Source organism: Lithobates pipiens, unplaced genomic scaffold (genome assembly GCF_037356315.1).
Source record: "Lithobates pipiens isolate NorthernLeopardFrog02 unplaced genomic scaffold, aLitPip1_a1.2 Scaffold_22, whole genome shotgun sequence".
Lineage (NCBI taxonomy): Eukaryota > Metazoa > Chordata > Amphibia > Anura > Ranidae > Lithobates > Lithobates pipiens.
The window spans coordinates 257,169,295-257,183,649 of NW_027507784.1; the positions used below are offsets into that span (position 1 = coordinate 257,169,295).

Here is a 14,355-nt window from a genome sequence, read left to right on the forward strand (position 1 = left end):
CATAGAATAAAAATACATTCAAAATTGTACATTTCACAAAACAGTGTCAGGACATTTCACATGCAAAAAGCACATGACCTGAAACATTGGATTACCCAATAAACAAATATTTTTTTTTTTTTTTTTTTTTTGTGGAAGGGCCAAGGTATAGTTCAGATGTCAACCCCATTGGAAATGATGTGCCATAAACAAGGAACCCAAGAAATATAGATTAAAGGGCAAGTATAGCCAAACCTTTTTTGACTATACTTCTCCTGTAGGTCACAGGAGTGCAGTTTGTTCTGCTCTCCTGTGGTCCTGTTTTCAGCAGACAGTGGGCTAAAGCTGCCTGGACCGGCACCTGGCCTAGCCTCCCAGTGAAAGCCTGAGCCAGCCTCTTCTGCCCCCTGCACAGTCCAGTGGGGAGAACTGAGTGATCAGCAGTGTTTATTTCTCACTGCATCGGATCGATGCTGCATCCCCCAGGTGAGTGTAAGGTTTTCTCTTTTAAGACTTTTATAAGAAATAGTTTAGACATTACCTTGATTCCAAGAGCCAATCCAGCAGCTTTTGGAAATGCGTGGTGGAGGTGATTGCTGCTAAGGATAGAGGTAGATAGAGATTTTGCTAAATACAAAGGAAGGTTCAGATGTGTTTTCCAGCTTAGACTATGAATGGTCAAATTGTGTGTTCAACAAGACATGAAAGATTAACATTGTTTTATTAGCCTAAACCGTGCTTAAACAGACTTTGTTTAAAGATTATTTGGGTTCCCTCAGGTACTGTTTGTGGCTGTCAACTGCTGGTGGCACCAGGGAAAGTGCAGGAAACAAAAGAGCTTCTTCTATTTCCCTGTAATTCACCTGTTCCATAAGAGGTAAGCGCACAACTCCAGGAACATTTTTATCTGGAACATTAAAATGGTTTAATCATGGGTTGAGCTGTTCAGTTGTTAGATAATCTTCTACTCTGCATTCATACACTAAAGTTTTGATAATGTTGTCAAGAGCTTTCTAAAGTATTCTGACCCCTTGGCTACCAAATCCCTGATATTTAACAGGTTAAAGCAAGCTTGTGGCTGCTGTTGCAGCCGTGAACTTGGAATGACATTTTTCAACCGGTGATTGGCTTTCAGGTAAAAGTGATCCAGGCCAGCACACGTAGTGGTTCCTTGGTGTCCTGTTCTTCCAGAGAGCCCACTCTAGAGAACTGCTGAAGATTTAAGAGCAAGAGGAGAATTGGGAACATCTATTCCCTGATCCCCACTGTACCTAATGAATCTTGAAGCAATGTGTATTATGTCACTTCCAGGTTCAGAGATCTCACTCCCTCATTACTGTAGCCATGGTAGTAGGTAATCGAGCATGAAATGTGTTTGATTAGCTGCAGTGAAGTGCAAGTGAGACATTAGAGCATCCCACAGTCTGCTTACATTCTGCTGGTGGACACATTGTAGTATGCAGATGGTTTCACTATTTGGTTTGGATTTTTGAAAGTAATATCCTCATTTATAGGACTGAGTATAAAGTCTGGTGGGCCTTTCCATTTTGGGCCTTTTCTCTCCTCTCCCCTTCTCATCCATCTTGGGAAGTGGTAAATGATACTAATGCCACGTACACACGTAGCAGACTATCCAGCGGACTTAGTCTGGCGGACTTTCCGAACGAGCTACTTGCCCACACACGGCACTTTTTCAGCGGACTAATACGGCTTACTAAGCGTCGGACTATCCGCCGTACTTTTGAAATGAACGGACTCGCCCACACACGCGGAGGAAAGTCCGCTCATTTTGGGCGCGTCTCCAGGCAGCCGGGTCCAGCGATTCCTCCTTCAGCGTCACTTGGTATGGACTTAAAGGGGAATCTCTACGCCGAAAAATCGGCGTGGGGGTCCCCCATAGGCCCATATCAGACCCTTATCCGAGCACGCTACCCGGCCGGCCAGGAAAGGGGGTGGGGACGAGCGAGCGCCCCCCCCCTTCCTGAGCCATACCAGGCCACGTGCCCTCAACATGGGAGGTGCCTTGGGGAAGGGGGGGTCGCGCGGCCCCCCCACCCCACAGCACCTTGTCCCCATGTTGATGAGGACAGGGGCCTCTTCCTGACAACCCTGGCCGTTGGTTGTCGGGGTCTGCGGGCGGGGGGCTTATCGGAATCCGGGAGCCCCCTTTAATAACGGGTCCCCCGGATACCGGCCCCCCACCCTATGTGAATGAGTATGGGGTACAATGTACAATGTACCCCTACCCATTCACATGTAAAAAAAACACAACACACAAGGGTTAAAATAGTTTATTGCACAGCTCCGGGGGTCTTCTTCCGTCTTCGGGGGTCTTCTCGCCGGATTCCTCCGCTATCTTCTGCTAGCTCTTTCACTAGTCTTGTCCCCCTCTTCGGGGGTCTTGTCCCCCTCTTCGGTTCTTCTTGCCGGGCCACCACGCCTTCTTCTAGCTCTTTTACAAGCGTTGGCCTGGTCTTCTGTCGCCGTCTTCTTTTCTTCTCTTCTGAAGATGTTGCCTCGTCGCAGTCTCCGGCCACAATGACAGGGATGCGGCGCACGGCGACTTATATAGGGACATCACCGGATGATGTCCCCGCCCATTATGATGTCACAGTCCCAGCATCCTCTGGGACTGTGACATCATAATGGGCGGGGACATCATCCGGTGATGTCCCTATATAAGTCGCCGCACGCCGCGACTCTGTCATTGTGAGCGGAGACAGCGACGAGGCAACATCTCCAGAAGAGAAGAACAGAAGGCCAGACGACAGCGGCGACAGAAGACCGGGCCACCGCTTGTAAAAGAGCTAGAAGGTGGCGCGGTGGCCCGGCAAGAAGAACCGAAGAAGGGGACAAGACCCCCGAAGTCGGAAGGCGGCAAATAAGAAAGCCAGGCTCCTCTGCTAGTAAAAGAGTTGGCAGAAGATAGCGGAGTCCAACGAGAAGACCCCCGAAGACGGAAGAAGACCCCCGGAGCTGTGCAATAAACTATTTTAACCCTTGTGTGTTGTGTTTTCTTTCTTTTTTTTTTTTTTTACTTTTTTTCACAGGTGAATAGGTAGGGGGGCATAGGGTGGGGGGGCCGGTATCCGGGGGCTCCCGGATTCCGATAAGCCCCCCGCCCGCAGACCTCGACAACCAACGGCCAGGGTTGTCGGGAAGAGGCCCTTGTCCTCATCAACATGGGGACAAGGTGCTTTGGGGTGGGGGGGCCGCATTTTCTTACCTGACCCCTCGAAAGTCCTGCGCTCGCCTTCGACATCCTCTTCGTGCGCTCAGCCTGGCCGTTGTTTGGCTAGAGAGGATGGATTGAAAGCAGCGCAGCCATTGGCTCATGCTGCTGTCAATCACATCCAATAACGCGGCGCGCTTGGGGATGGGGCCAAGTGATACAGTGAGCAGCTATAGCCGCCCGCTGTATCACGGTAGCGCGCCTGCAGGTACTTATCACCATGCGATGGAGCTCGCAAGAACGTGAGAAGTACTTGCGGGGGAAACCGCCATAGCTGCCGAGGGACCCCAGTAGAGCAGGTTCGGGGCCACTCTGTGCAAAACGAGCTGCACAGTGGAGGTAAGTATAACATGTTTGTTGTGTGTGTGTGTGTGGTTTTTTTTTTTTATTTATTTTTATTTATTTTTTTTTAATCCCTTTACAGCGCCTTTTAAGATTAGTGGCATTTAAACATAATGCATGTTTTTGAAATATTTGATCCCCTGCTTATTTTGTACGTTTTCCCACTGACAAATGATCAGTATCCAGAAAAATGCTTTTCAAAAAAGTTATAAATTAATTTGGATTTTAATGAGTGAAATAAGTATTTGACACCTTCACTAAACATGACTTAGTACTTGGTTGCAAAACCCTTGTTTGCAATCAGAGGTCAGACGTTTCTTTTAGTTGGCCACCAGGTTTGCACACATCTCAGGAGGGATTTTGTCCCACTCCTCTTTGCAGATCCTCTCTAAGTCTATAGGTTTGAAGGCTGGCTTTGGTAAACCAAACCTTCAGCTCCTTCCACATATTTCCTATGAGATTAAGGTCTGGAGACTGGCTAGGCCACTCCAGGACCTTAATGTGCTTCTTGAGTGAGTCCTTTGTTGTCTTGGTTCATCGTCCTGCTGGAATAACCATTCGTGACCAATTTTCAATGCCCTGTCGGTGGGAAGGAGGTTCTCACCCAAAATTTGACGCTACATGGCCCCATCCATTGTCCCTTTCATGCAGTGAAGTTGTCTTGTCCCCTTTAGCAGAAAAACAGCCCCAAAGCATAATGTTTCCACCTCTGTGTTTGATGGAAGGGATGGTGTTCTTGGGGGTCATAGGTAGCATTCCTCCTCCCAAACACAGCAAGTTGAGTTGATGCCAAAGAGCTTGATTTTGGTTTCATCTTACCACAACACTTTCACCCAGTTCTCCTCTGAATAATTTTAGATGATCATTAGCAAACTTCAGACGGGCCTGTACATGTGCTTTCTTGAGCAAGGGGCCTTGCGAGCACTGCAGGATTTCAGTCCCTTATGGCGTAGTGTGTTACCAATTGTTTTCTCAGTGACTGTGGTCCCAGCTGCCTTGAGATCATTGACAAGATTCTCCCGTGAAGTTCTGGGCTGCTTCCTCATTATCATTGAAATGCCACGAGGTGAGATCTTGCATGGAGCCCCAGACCGAGGGGAGATTGACAGTTATTTGGGATTTTTTCCATTTGCGAAAAATCACAAACTATTGTCACCCTCTCACCAAGCTGCTTGGCGATGGTCTTGTAGCTTATTCCAACCTTGTGTAGGTCAAGAATCTTGTCCCTGACATCCTTGGACAGCTCTTTGATCTTGGTTATGGTGGATAGATTGGAATCTGCTTCTGTGGACAGGTGTCTTTTATACAGCTAGGAGCACTCCCTTTAGAGCCGGTTCACACAGGGGCGACACGACTTTCAACACGACTTTTGGAGGCAACTTGGACACGACTTGAACACGACTTGGGGCGACTTACAACACGACTTTAAGTCACCCCAGGCCAGGCGACTTTTGCCATGGCCAATCAGAGAATGAGCTCTGAAAGGGGAACTCCACGCCAAATAAAAAAAAAAAAAAGAAAAAAAATGGAATGGGTTCCCCCTTCGAGAGCATACTAGGCCCTTGGGTCTGGTATGGATTCTAAGGGGAACCCCCTACGCCGAAAAAACGGTGTGGGGGTCCCCCCCAGATCCATACCAGACCCTTATCCGAGCACGCTACTCGGCCGGCCAGGAAAGGGGGTGGGGGACGAGCGAGCGCCCCAACCCCCCCCTCCTGAGCTGTACCAGGCCGCGTGCCCTCAACATGGGGAGTGCCTTGGGGAAGGGGGGGCCGCGTGGCCCCCCCACCCCAAAGCACCTTTTCCCCATGTTGATGAGGACAAGGGCCTCTTCCAGACAACCCTGGCTGTTGGTTGTCGGGGTCTGCGGGCGGTGGGCTTATCGGAATCCTGGCTGCCCCCTTTAATAAGGGGGGCCCCCAGATCCCGGCCCCCTACCCATTCACCTGTGAAAAAAAATTTACAAAAAAAACACAACACACAAGAGTTAAAATAGTTTATTGCACAGCTCCGGGGGTCTTCCGTCTTCGGGGTCTTCTCGCCGGACTCCTCCGCTATCTTCTGCTATTTTGCTAGCTCTTTCACTAGCGGAGGAGCCCGGCTTTCTTCTTCGCCGCCGCCCTCTTCTTCCGACTTCGGGGATCTTGTCCCCCTCTTCGGTTCTTCTTGCTGGGCCACCGCGCCTTCTAGCTCTTTTACAAGCGGTGGCCCGGTCTTCTGTCGCCGTCTTCTGTTCTTCTGTCCTTCTCTTCAGGAGAGCTAGAAGAAGGCGCGGTGGCCCGGCAAGAAGAGCTGAAGAGGGGGACAAGACCCCCGAAGTCGGAAGAAGAGGGCGGCGGTGCTGACATCCGTCCCTCCATAGACCTCTATGGAGTGTCCGTTCAGGACCTGAACGGATCGTCCATGTGAAAGGGGCCTTATTGACGTTTCTGAGTATAAAAGGTTACATTTCTTACTACTTCCAGGTCACTATGTCAAGACAAAAGCAAAGTATATAATAAGCACAGGACTGTTTATTTCAATACCTATTTTCTAGGCCCTGTTCACTTCTCCATTTCTGCTGTTGTGGATCTTTGCATTTTTAAGGGCTTGTTTTGTGCATTTTGTGTTTTTATGCATGGTATATTCTTGTTTGCTAATGAGGATGCTTTTTCTGTACTGATAGCATGAGAAAATGCTCTGGTTTTTAGTGTTGGGAGTTAAAGTAATAATAAAATAAAAAGCAAACATTTATTATATTGCAGGATACCAATTCTTCGGTCTAAAAAGCTGCATTAGTTGTCTTTTTTTTTTTTTTTTTTTCTTTTCTTTTTTTTTATGCTTTCTTTTATTTTTACCTGGTGATCCTGCCAGTAACTGTTTCCCTTGAGATATATCCGTTATAGTTTGAGACCAACCATTTACCACTGTCAGGTGTGCTTACAATGATTAGATTTTATTTATGTAAAACCTTTTTCCCAAAAGGAAAAAATGTTTCTATAACCTTTAATAAAATGTTAGCTGGAGTTCAACTTTTTTTTTAGTGTATCTAAATCTGCTACTCAATTGAACGCTCCCCTCAACACAGATTAATAAGTTCTGCCCAGATTAACCCTGCTGCTTTCCAAAGGTGCCTCTGTGCTCCTTTATCCAGAGTGTAAGCCCTTTAATACAGGAGGTGTGTTACTGACCAGATCACCAGGTGAAAATGGGGAAAGACGCCTAAAAAGAAAACAAATGCATCCACCACAATTTTGGGTTTGATATTGCTTTAAGGAAACATGTCTTATTTTACACCCCTGTTTGTGGCCACTGCAGCAACTGTCCGTCTTCGTTGTGGCTGAACACATAGTAGCTATCCAGGGAAAGTTCTTGCGACCATGGAGTGACAAGCTGCCTTGTGTTCACCTACAGCAAGTCGAAAATGCTTGTAAACTCATGAAATATGTACTCATGTTCTTCCATAGACTTAAGTGCGCCCGAAAAAAAAAAAACCACAGAGATCCATGTAAAAATTAAAATGGTTCATTTTTTTCCAGTGCATAAATGTGAACAATATCCTCTATGCTTGTTAGCTCTGGTTTTGACTGGCATAGTGCTAACTTTATACAATCATATTGATTTTTCTCCAGTAAAATAAAAAATGTATTTATTGTTGCAGTTTTGGACCAATTGAATATAAAGGACCACTGACAGCAGCATATATTGAGAAGTTTGTTCGTCGATTGATGAGTCCTGTTTTGTATGTTTCTACTGTAGGAAGACTAAGGGATTTCCTAGCTACCTATGAGGTACTGTGCTTTGCAATTGATTAATCCTTGTCTGTGATTTGCTATGTGGATGTGATTCATGTACTGTATTTACTTTTTGTATTGAAAGAGAGCTAACTGTAAACTTTTTTTATTTACTATATTTTTAAACTCTGCACGTTCTTTAGATTCATGTTTAGATAATGCCTTGATCTGCTTTTCTACATCTGCTTTTTTCCTCCAAATGGCACTATTTAGGCATTATCTAATATCCACATCAGTTTCCTAAACAGAAGTGCTGGGTTGGAGATGACACAATCATGATGTATAGCTTGATGTCTTTGCAGGTCCTGTTCGCAGATAACAAATACCATCCCTGTGCTATAGCCTTTCGCTTTACGGCCTGCTACAAAATTAGAGTGTTGCAGTCTGATCACTGGAGAAAAATAAGGACTCATTCACATTAGCTGGCACTATAAAAATGTGAAATGTGCGGTGTGAATTGCATTGTTATCAATGCATCACATCGTTTAATTATTTTTTTTTTTTTTCCAAACCTTTTTAAAAAGAAGGAAAATTGCAGCCTGACTTAATACAATTGCTGCACTAGTTACCAGATGTGATCCACTTTTTCCCACAATGTGATTGTAACCTTGTCATTGTCCATGTCCAACTTCTGTCTTAGGCTCCTTTCAAACGGGAGGATAGAATTGTGCTTTTAGCTGCAGAACTACCGCAGCTAAATGCACACAATGCTTTCCTATGGCCCCATTCACATACTGCATTTAGTGACGGTTTTGTTACGTGCAGTTTTGTGCAGATAGAGAAAATAAAGTTGACTGTGTCCAGGAACGATTTAGCACAGCTATCTGCACATAACTGCAGGTAATCGCAGTGTACCATTTCTCCTGCAGATAGCAGCGGCAGCAATGAAAGAAAAACAGGAAGCGCATCAGATATGGCAAGAGTGTTCCAAACGCAGATAATTGCAATGTACAACTGCAAGTGAGCACTGTGCCAGGATTCTTTGAATTTCAAAATAATAAAACATGCTTTTGACAGCAGCAGGACAGCCGCCCATGTGAAAGGGGCCTTAGACAGATGAATGTAAAGTGACCTAAGCTGGTGACAAATGTGCTATGTCTTGGGATGCCTTTTATAGAGTTTCTGACCCAAATTCAATGCCTAGTAAGGGGTTCTAAAAAGTTACACCCCCCCCCCCCCCCCTTAACAAAAAAAATGGCGTGGCTAATTCAGTTTTTGCCCCATCCAGCACCCCACACAGTTTGTGTTAGCCAGGAAATCAGGCAGGAGGCGGGTCAGTTTAAACAGGAGCCCCTTGAGCCCTCTTGTATTGAATTGTTTTGGTACTGTATACTTTTCCTTTTTTTTTTTTTTTTTTGTTGTGATATTAATCATGTATTAGTTTTGAAAGAACACCTGGTAATCCTGTCATGAGGTGCTTGTTCACGCACTTCCTTTTCTGAAGTGACAGTCTCTTAATTCAATTAATCAGTTGTCCTCCTGTCACGTACATCCCTGTTGAAAGCTAAATGTTCACATACATTGTGCAGGGATGACCACTGTTGTCTCCATTAAAAGGCCACTTCATTGCTGGATTGTGTGCATGTAGACATGAAGTCTGAAAGGCTAGAGGCTGGTACCGTCAGGTGATCAGCAACTGGCAAAGCTTTTGAGGGCAAAGCATCTTGGCATCCAACAATCCCGCACGCACACTAACACTACACTTCATGAATGATGGGGACAGCCTGTAATGTTCTGTGTGGGTGCTCTCCTGGGCAATTTGTGCAATGCCTGTAGTGAGCTGCAGTAGTGATGCTACAGGAAGTTGTGGAAGATTTCTCGCACCCATTTGGCATAGTTCTATTTGCCTAGTTGTTTTCCACCCTTCTAATTCATTGCTTGATGATGTCCCAGGCTCTGATTATTCAGCCTGCGTCCTGTCTTGTAGGAATAAAGTGGTTGTAAACCTCAGACATGAAATATGAACAAGCCATAATCCTATATATGTGCTTATCTCAATCCAGAGCACTGTCATTTGTGTCTGCTGCTTTGTTCTTCTGCTATCAGCATGAGTCACTTCTGATACCAAGAGAACAAAAGGTGTCAGAGGAGGACACAGTCTGTGATTGACAGCCTCAGCTCTCAATCCTGTGTAAATTCTGCACTTTGAATGGATCTAGGTGAAGGATGGCTGGGCTGTAAATAGACAGGTGCAACTTATGTAGCATAATTTTTAATTTCTGTGTATCACCTGAGGCTGGTTACTTCACTGGGTAGAAATACACAGTTTGTTTTTACCTTGTATCCTCAAATTCAGTGGATATAAAAAGTCTACACACGCCTGTTTTAAAATGTCAGGTTTCTGTGAAAAAAAAAAGAGACACACAAATAATTTCAGAACCTTTTCCACCTTTTAATGGGACCTATAAACTGTACAACTTAGTTGAAAAACAAACTGAAATCTTTTAGGTGGTAAAAAAAATAAAAAAAATAAAATTTGGTTGCATAAGTGTGCACACCCTTAAACAGGTTGTCTAAGCACCTTTTTGGTTTTTATTACAGCCCTCAGTCTTTTTGAGTATGAGTCTATCAGCAGGGCACATCTTGGCTTGGCAATATTTGCCCACTCTTTGCAAAAACACTCATGCCGCGTACACATGACCGGACTTTTCGATGGACTAGGTCTGACAGTCTTCCCGACTGACTTTCGGCGGAGGTCCTATGGACTTTCTGAACGAACAGACTTAGCGATACATGCCCGGACTAAGTCCGTTTGAAAGTCTGTTTGTTTTGAACGTGATGACATAAGACGGGACTAAACAAGGAAGTTCAATAGCCAGTAGCCAATAGCTGCCCTTGCATCGTATTTGGTTAGTCGGACTAGCACACAGACGAACGGTTTTCCTGATTTTTAGTTAGTCGGACTTGAGTCCGTCGGATAGATTTGAAACATGTTTTAATTCTAGGTCCGTCTGACTTTTGGGGGGGGAAAAAAAGTCAGATGGAGCCCACACACAATCTAATTGAACAAATCTCCCGGAAAGTCCGATCGTGTGTACGTGGCATTACTCCAAATCTGTTAGATTGAGAGGGCATCTCTGTTGTACAGCCCTCTTCAGATCACCCCACAGAGTTTTGATGAGATTCAGGTCCAAAACGTTAATCTTCTTCTGGTGAAGCCATTCCTTTGTTGATTTGTATGCTTCCGGTCTTTATCATGCTGAAAGATGAAGTTCCTCTTCATGTTTAGCTTTCTAGCAGAAGCCTGAGGCTGCGTTCACACTTCAGCGGTTTGAATTGCGGGCAGATTTGCCATGAATCTGCCCCCGATTTGAAAGCGCAGATGTGAGAATGGCAAATCGCGAGACTCTCATTTGACATGGCATTCATTTGAATGACACCTCAAATTGCGGTGTGGGATTATAGCGCGATAAATCGCGTGGCAACATGCATCGCGGAAAGCATGTCGCCCAAAAAAAGTTCAGTGTTGCGGCGATTGCAGCTCGATTTATTGAACCAGACCTGTGGCATGGCATGTCAAATGCGAGTCCCGTGATTTGCCATTCACACATCAGCGCTTTCAAATCGCAGGCAGATTTGCGGCAAATCTGAACGTGATTCAAAACACTGGAGTGTGAATGCAGCCAAACGGTTTTGTGCCGATATTGACTGGTATTTGGAACTGTTAATAATTCCTTCTACCTTGACTAAGGCCCCAGTTTCAGCTAAAGAAAAATGGCCCTAAAGCATGATGCTGCTGCCACCACCATGCTTCACTGTGGGTATGGTGTTCTTTTGGTGATATGCAATGTTGTTTTTGCGCCAAACCTATCTTTTGGAATTCTGGTCAAAAACTTCAACCTTGGTTTCATCACACCATAACACATTATCCCACATGCTTTTGGGAGACTTCAGATGTGTTTTGGCAAAATTTAGCTGGGCTTGGATGTTTCTTCGTAAGAAAAGGCGTCAGTCAAGCAACGATGTACTCAAACAAAAAATGTTTGTTGATTATCATGATAAACATCAATGTTTTATACTCGTAGCACTGAAGAGGAGCCCTATTGGCTCTATTATAGACAGACCAAGTATTTTTATAAAAAAATAGTCCAATTTGTTACAAATACATATAAACAAAAGTAGGTAAGAACATTGGTGACTTCAATAAAAACAATACAAAGTACCCAAAGTTGCAATGGTATGTAATACTGCTCTAAGAACAAGCAGGCTTGTAGTGATGCATACAGGCATTGACACCTTACATGTTACAGACAAGACAGTCCTTCACAGGTTATTTAAGTCAAGTTGGGTACAGGTCTCTATAATGCAAGAAATACTAAAAGACATTCCATATTTGTGTTTAGGTAACTACTATACATCAGGTACAAAGGTTTAATAAACTAACCACTATACATGTGTTACATAAGGGAGGTTGAAAAAAGACACAAGACCATCAAGGCCAACCTATGTGTGTGATTATACATTGTGTGTCCCTGTATGTTGTGGTCGTTGAGGTGTTTAACCACTTGCTTACTGGGCACTTAAACCCCCCTCAGTCCCAGACCAATTTTCAGCTTTCAGCGCTGATGCACTTTGAGTGACAATTGCGCGGTCATACAACACTGTACCCAAATGAAATTTTTATCATTTTTTTCCTACAAATAGAGCTTTCTTTTGGTGGTATTTAGTTACAGCTCGGAGTTTTATTTTTTGCTAAACAAACAAAAAAAGATGCAAAAAAAAAAAAAAAAAAATCATGTTTTAATAGTTTGTTATAAAATTTTGCAAACGGGTCATTTTTCTCCTTCATTGAAGTGCGCTGATTAGGCGGCACTGATAGGCTGCATTGGTGGGCACTGATGGGCTGCATTGGTGGGCACTGATGGGCTGCATTGGTGGGCACTGATGGGCTGCATTGGTGGGCACTGATGGGCTGCATTGGTGGGCACTGATGGGCTGCATTGGTGGGCACTGATGGGCTGCATTGGTGGGCACTGATAGGCTGCACTGGTGGGCACTGATAGGCATAGTTAAGGCGGCACTAATAGGCACAGATAAGGCGGCACCGATGGGCACAGATAAGGCGGCACTGATGGGCAAAGATGGGCACAGATAAGATGGCACGGATGGGTGGCACGGATAAGTGGCACGGATGGGTGGCACGGATGGGCACTGATAGGTACCACAGATAGATGGGACTGATGGGCACTGATAGGTGGCACTGATAGGTGGCTCTGATAGGTGGCACTGCTGGGCACTAATGGGCGGCACTGCTGGGCACTGATGGGCGGCACTGCTGGGCACTGATGGGCGGCACTGGGGTGCAGCACCTGAGGCAGATTTTGGGTGGCACTGTGGGTGGCACTGCTGGGTGGCACTGTGGGCACTGCTGGGTGGCACTGTGGGCACTGCTGGGTGGCACTGTGGGCACTATGGGCACTGCTGGGTGGCACTGACAGGGGGGCACTTACTTTATTCAGGATGGCACTGCGGGTGGCAGGTGGGCACTGGCAGGGGGCAGGTGTCCTTTTAAATTGCTGGCCGTGATCGGGACTGATGTCCCGAACACGGCCGCCGGCGATCGGCTTTTTTTTTTTCTCCTCGCGCTGTCAGCGCGAGGAGGAATACTAGCCGATTACCGGCTCCGTTTTATCACATGATCAGCTGTCATTGGCTGACAGCTGATCACGTGATAAGGGGTCGGGATCGACCCCTTACACGGATCGGTGATCAGGCGAGTCTCACGGACTCGCCGATCACAGAGCGCGCCGCGCGCGCCCCTCAGGGGGCGCGCAGGCCGCTCGTAACCGGGACTACGTCAATAGACGTAGTCCCGAAAATGTGGGTCCGCGCTATTGCCGTCATTTTGCAATAGCGCGGGTCCCAAGTGGTTAAGGTGCTTATCTAATAGTTTTTTTGAAACTATCGATTCTCCCCACTGAGACCACCGTCTGTGGAACTTCCACATCCTTGCCGCTCTTACAGTAAAGAACGTAGTTTAAGGTTAAACCTTTTTTCTTCTCATATTAATGAGTGGCCACTAGGGATGGGCGAACGGTTTGGGCCGAACTTCGGTTCTTGGATGTTCTGCGAACACCGAACAATACGTGGTTTTTGGGGAAAATTCGGAACACCATGAAAGTCTATGGGACATTAACATGAAAAAATCAAGTGCTCATTTTAAAGGCTTATATGTAAGTTATTGCCATAAAAAGTGTTTGGGGACCTGGGTCCTGCCCCAGGGGATATGTATCAATGAAAAAGTATTTTTTTAAAGACGGGCATTTTTTCGGGAGCAGTGATTTTAATAATGCTTAAAGTGAATCAATAAAAGTGAAATATTCCTTTTAAATTTCGTATCTGGGGGGTGTCTATAGTATGCCTGTAAAGTGGTGCATTTTTCCCGTGTTTAGAACAGTCCCTACACAAAATTTTAATTTCTAAAGGACAAAGTAATTTAAAAGTACTAGTGGCTATAATAAATTGTCGGTCCTGGCGATATTGATAAGTCATTGAAAAAACTGCATGGGATCACAGTCCGTTACCAGGCCCTTTTGGGTCTGGTATGAATATTAAGGGGAACTCTGAACCAAAATGTATAAAAAAAAATGCGTGGGGGGCCTCCCCAAATTCCATACCAGGCCCTTCAGGCCAAATTTGTTTTTATGGTGTAGGGGTCCGTCTGGTATGGATTTTAAGGGGAACCCTGCACGAAAATAAAAAAATAAATGGCGTGGGGGTCCCCCTAAAAATCCATACCAGACCCTTTTCCGAGCATGCAACCTGACAGGCCGCAGAAAATTGGGTGGGGGGGGGGGGTGGGTGGAGAGAGCATGCCCCCTAAACCATACCAGGCCAAAACACGGGAAAAGTGTGCCACTGTACAGTAGAGCTGCACGATTAATCGTTAAAAAAACAAAATATCGATTCACCCCCTCTGACAATCTCTTCCGCTGAGAGTAGGCGATTCTTTCATGTAAACAAGTGGAGAGATTATCTGCTCACTCAGCTGTCAAAAGAAAGCATCCCTGGCAATCTGCCAAGTGTAGA

The 14,355-nt window shown here is 45.5% G+C and overlaps 1 protein-coding gene across 2 annotated transcripts in view; it reads left to right on the top strand.

The window, feature by feature from the left end:
- Nucleotides 1-14,355, top strand: part of TXNDC11 (thioredoxin domain containing 11) — a 148,408-nt gene that overhangs the window by 17,402 nt on the left and 116,651 nt on the right. Inside the window, exons 3-4 of one of the 2 annotated variants that reach the window (XM_077448976.1) lie at nt 759-856; nt 7,194-7,323. In XM_077448976.1, coding sequence (XP_077305102.1) covers nt 759-856; nt 7,194-7,323 — 228 coding nt within the window. Of the gene's footprint in view, nt 1-758; nt 857-7,193; nt 7,324-14,355 lie in introns of those variants that run through there. The other variant, XM_077448977.1, reaches the window with a different exon arrangement.